Genomic DNA, 4,874 nt, shown 5'->3' with positions numbered 1-4,874 from the left:
CAGAACCAGAGGGTGTGGCCTTGATAGGCAGAAGCAGAGGCTACAAACTCTCCCAGAAGAGGCTGCAGTATAAGGAAAGGCACAGTGTTGGGAAAGTACGAAAAAGTCTCAGAGACCGATTGATTAAACCCCGGGTTAATTTATTTACACTACTCAAACAGACAAAAAGCCTGTCACAGGGTCTAGAATGTCAAGCTGGCTGGTCAACAAGCTGTGTCTTGAGTCTTTCAGAAATGAAGGTGTTATCAGGCTGGGTGCGGTGGCTTATGCCTATAATCCCAGCACTTTGGGAGGCTGAGGTGGGTGGATTACTTGAGGCCAGGAGTTCAAGACCAGTCTGGCCAACGTGGCAAAACCCCATCTCTACTAAAAATACAAAAATTAGCTTGGCGTGGTGGCGCGTGCCTATGGTCCCAGCTACTCGGGAGGCTGAGGCACGAGAATCACTGGAACCCAGGGGGTAGAGGCTGTAGTGAGCCAAGACTGCACTCCAGCCTGGGTGGCAGAGTGAGACTCTATCTCAAAAAAAAAGATTTATCTTTTTTTATCTGTTGTTATCAAGTTGCTCAGGGAGGACAGGACACCTGGTACTGTTGTCCATTTAGACTATGGACCTGACTCTGAGTGATTCGGGCCTTCTCCTGAATCCTGACCTCTGAGCTGATTCTGCCACAAACCTGCAGGGTAAAATGAAATAACAAAACAACAGCAACACACACACACACACATGCACACACACAACAAAATGAAAAACTTGTCTAAGATTTAAGATAAAAAAATATTGTTTAGCCAGGCATGGTGTTGCTCCCTGGGCAACAGAGCGAGACTCCGTCTCAAAAAAAAAAAAAAAAAATTGTCACTCATCAATGTGTGATGACTAAGTAACATTCACACTTAATTTCTGGGCTTGGGTGAAGGGCCAAGAAGCACTGGACCTATTCAATGAACCTTAATTTCTTATTGTGAGTAGGCACCATCTCAGCCTTATGAACAGGCTGCAATTTATCTGATGGAGAGATTATTTCTTAGAAGCATGACTAACTGGTGATTTTGGTATGATCCATGTTTTTTGGGAAAACCAGGGTCAAGAAAATAATTGAATGGTCACACGCAGTGGTCCTAGGCTACTGCCTACACCTGCTATTCCGGGAATTTCATTTGCTCATTGTGAAGTCTCTCTATTTCTTTTTCCTTTTCTTTTTTTTTAAACAACTGGTAATGAATTTATTTAAAATAGTTGACTTAAGCAACTGCAATGGTGACTTCCACCTCAACTCCTGGCTCATTACTGATGGAAGTCATCTGCCTAACAATCTCAGAAGGACTGTGCAAGTCAATGAGTCGCTTGTGGATTCCCATCTGGAAACCATCCCATGTCGTAGAACCTTCACCACAAGGAGTTTTTCTTGTAGTGATTCTCAAAGTCTTGCTAGGCATTCCAACTGGTCCTTTCACTTTGAGCTTTTTTTCCTTTGCTCCTCTGACCAAGTCAGCACACACCTTTTCCAGGGATTTTACATTGCGGCTCGTTAGAGTGATTCGAATTGGGTGAATTACCACCTCCAGCTCCACAGGTGTTTTTCCACCTTAAAAGCCATGGCTGCTGCACAGCTTCCTGGCCAACTTGTTCCTCAGCGAAAGCAAACAGCGGAGAGTCAGGAACAGGAGTGTGTGGATCAGCGACTATTTCAAGAGGGTTGTCTCAGCAGTGGTGGAGAACAATGTAGGCTCAGTGTCACCTACACCTGCCGTCTCCCTGCCTTCCTCCTGGGACCAGTGCTGTGAGCTGTCACTGGGGCAGAGCCTGGAAGCTGCTGTTGTTGCAGGGGGTCCCGGGGTCGGCTGCTCTTTGCCAGTGCCTACAGTGCCTTGGTTGAGGCTGCCAGTGCCTGGGCCTGAGACCTCCTGTAAGGCAATGTCCTCCATCCCTGCAGATGTCACAGACACCAGAGCAGGGCTCTGTGCCTCTGGGCCATGCGGCCACCCCTTAACAGGACAATGCCCTGTTGGGGGCTCTGGGGATTTCATGATCAATAAACGCAGTCCCTCCCTTAAGGGCCTAGCAGGATCAATTGGCATAATCTGTGCTTTCACACAAATAGAGGGAGCACCCACCCCAGTTTTGTGGGTTCAAGGATCCCCAGGAGAGAGCCTGAGCTGTGAACATTGGGCTCGAGTTGTCCAGGTGAAAGGTAGAAAGAGGAGCGCCCCGCTGCTGAGACGCAGGTGAGGCCGGTCCCTGTCCTGCACTCACCTCTCCTCACGATGCAGGCCAAGTCTCAGGGGCAGGGCTCTGGCTGAGCTGAGGGGTGGACTGTGCTCAAAACAGCAGTTTCCCTCTGGGCCCTGGACTAAGGGGTACCCCCTGGCTCCCCGGCCTTCCCTGAGGGCCCTCAGTCCGCTGTGCAAACAGCCCCATAGTGCTCTCTGCAGGAGTTCCTGGAATACCAGGTCCACTGCCTTGGGGGTTCCCCGGCTGAATCCAGCCCTCTGCAGGTCCCCAGTGCCCCTCCCTCCAGAGTGCACTTGTTAATATACACAGCACACAGGTAGGAAAGTCCTGTGTAAGGAGTTCTGGCTCGATATTTTTCTTAATGTAGACTTTGCATCTTTATTAAAACATCTTTTATCAACATCTTCCAATTTCACCATTTTCCCCCAGGCTTGCTTTTATGAGAGTAAAATCAGAGACACTCATACCCCGTGGCCTTCCTTGCACACTTGATCTTCTCTGGCAGTGACCGGCATCATCATTGACCCTCTACACATGCCAGGAAATGGGACTGTCCTGGCATCCAGTTTCCACCTCCAAGGATCCTCACGGGCAACACTATTGTGATTTTGGTCCTGATAATTGGTGGGGATGGTCTGTGCATTGCAGGTGTGTTGAACGGCTCCCCTGGCCTCTACCTACCAAGTGCCAGCAGCACTTCTCTCTGGTTGTGACAACCAAAAAGTTCTCCAGAATCTGGAGGGTTCAGTCACCCCCAATTGAGATGCACTGAATGATCTTTATCTTCTAGATCTGTTCACTTTTCTTTAATGCCACCTTCACCACTCCATCAGGTGCCCTCGCTGGCAGCTCCATTTCCAGTCTCATCCCCTCTATATCTCATTTGCTATCCCTTCTGTAGCCATGTTCATTTTTTGTGTTTTTTTTTGTTTTTTTTTGAGATGGAGTCTTGCTCTGTCACCCAGGCTGGAGTGCAGTGGCATGATCTCTGCTCACTGCAACCTCCGCCTCCTGGTTTCAAACCATTCTCCTGCCTCAGCCTCCAGAGTAGCTGGGACTACAGCATGTGCTACCACGCTTGGCTAATTTTTTGTATTTTTAGTAGAGATGGGGTTTCACCGTGTTAGCCAGGATGATCTGTTTATTTTTCTAACCTTGTCCGATCATGTCACCTTTTGCTTAAAATGTTTCAGTAGGTTCTCATTGCCCCTAAGTCAAAGGACCATATCATTTGCACAGACCCAAAACCACACGTGGTGAGACACCACATCCCCCCAGCTTCGTCGTGCCCCCTGCCCTTCATGCTCGTGGTCTTTGAGCATCAGGTGCTCTTGTTCTCAGGCTCTTCCTTCATGTGGAAGGCTCTCCTCTCTCCTATTTATCATTTAATTTAGTTGACAGGACGGAGAATGTGACTTCATTCCCTACCATCATCCTTATTCCTGCACTCTGCACCCAGGGCCTTTTTTTTTTTTTTTTTTTTTTTCCTTTTTTTGAGACACAGTCTCACTCTGTCACTCAGGCTGGAGTGCAGTGGCATGATCTTGGCTCACTGCAACCTGCACCTCCTAGGTTCAAGCGATTTTTCTGCCTCAGCCTCCCAAGTAGCTGGGATTACAGGCACTGACCACCACACCCAGCAACTTTTTTTTTTTTTTGTATTTTTAGTAGAGATGGGGTTTTACCATGTTGGTCAGGCTAGTCTCAAACTCCCGACCTCAAGCAATCCACCGGCCTTGGCCTCCCAAAGTGCTGGAATGACAGGCGTGAGCCACCACACCAGGCCTGCACCCAGGGCCTTTCTACCCCAGCACCGTTCACATTATTGTGGGTGGAGGGGGAGGCAGAGAGAGAAGGCAGGATTCTCCAGTGAAACATGCTTGGGAGCTGTTGAAGCATCATGCTGTGTGCAATGGCTCATGCCTGTAATCCCAGCTACTCAGGAGGCTGAGGTGGGATCATATGAGCCCAGGAATTCAAGACCAGTCTGGGCAACATAGTGAGTCCCTGTCTATAAAAGAAAAAAAGTTCACCCAGGGTCGTTTCCAAACAAATGGCCTTTGTTTGCAAATCTTCACAGGTTAATTTGGTTTCAGTCCAGATACAAGTTTGGAAGAAGAGAAATGCTAATTTTGTCTGAATTGCTAAGAATGAAGGAGTCTTCAAAGTCACAGACTGATGAAGTTATGAGTAACCAATGAGCAGAAGGTGGGCCCTTAAGGGGCAAGCAGGCTGCACCTGAACGAGACACCCGACAAGACACACCTGAGCAGGCTCTGGGCTCCATGGTTGGAGTGATGGGGCAGCTGATCCCCACCCAAGCCATGGCACGTGGTGTCCTAGGTCGATCCGGTGCATTCAAGGACTTAATTATAATTTTTAATATTTTCCTTAAAACATATTTATTGTTCCTTTATTGTATAACTACATATTTATGGCCCCAAATTTGAAAATAACACAAAATAGAAGCAAATTAAAATCACTTATAATTTTGCCTCACAGAGTATCTGTTGACAATTTGGTTCATTTCCTTTAAAAAAATATTAGGCGTATATGCTCCATATTGTTCCATAGTCTGTTTTTGCGCTTAAGCTTTCATTTCAGCATTTCCCATTGCCATTTCTGAGTCCTTGAAAACATG

The 4,874-nt window shown here is 47.6% G+C and overlaps 1 protein-coding gene across 1 annotated transcript; it reads right to left on the bottom strand.

The window, feature by feature from the left end:
- Positions 1–394: 394 nt before the first annotated feature.
- LOC112439073 (uncharacterized) lies at positions 395–2,079 on the bottom strand. Its single transcript, XM_024927831.3, has 2 exons — positions 1,740–2,079; positions 395–1,586 (listed from the first exon to the last, which is right to left on the bottom strand). The coding sequence occupies exons 1-2, from the start codon at positions 2,077–2,079 to the stop codon at positions 1,243–1,245; spliced, it is 684 nt and encodes a 227-aa protein (XP_024783599.3). The 3' UTR covers positions 395–1,242.
- Between the last annotated feature and the right edge of the window lie 2,795 nt (positions 2,080–4,874).

Source organism: Pan paniscus, chromosome 13 (genome assembly GCF_029289425.2).
Source record: "Pan paniscus chromosome 13, NHGRI_mPanPan1-v2.0_pri, whole genome shotgun sequence".
Classification (NCBI taxonomy): Eukaryota; Metazoa; Chordata; class Mammalia; order Primates; family Hominidae; genus Pan; species Pan paniscus.
Note: the sequence above shows the minus strand (reverse complement) of the source record. Positions and strands in the feature narration are given on the sequence as shown.

Excerpts from the sequence above, each read along its gene's own strand:
- LOC112439073 (XM_024927831.3), bottom strand. The coding sequence starts at position 2,079 with ATGCCAATTGATCCTGCTAGGCCCTTAAGGGAGGGACTGCGTTTATTG. Across the intron at positions 1,587-1,739 it reads CAGGGAGACGGCAGGTGTAG|GTGGAAAAACACCTGTGGAG; the intron begins GTGACACTGAGC and ends ATGGCTTTTAAG.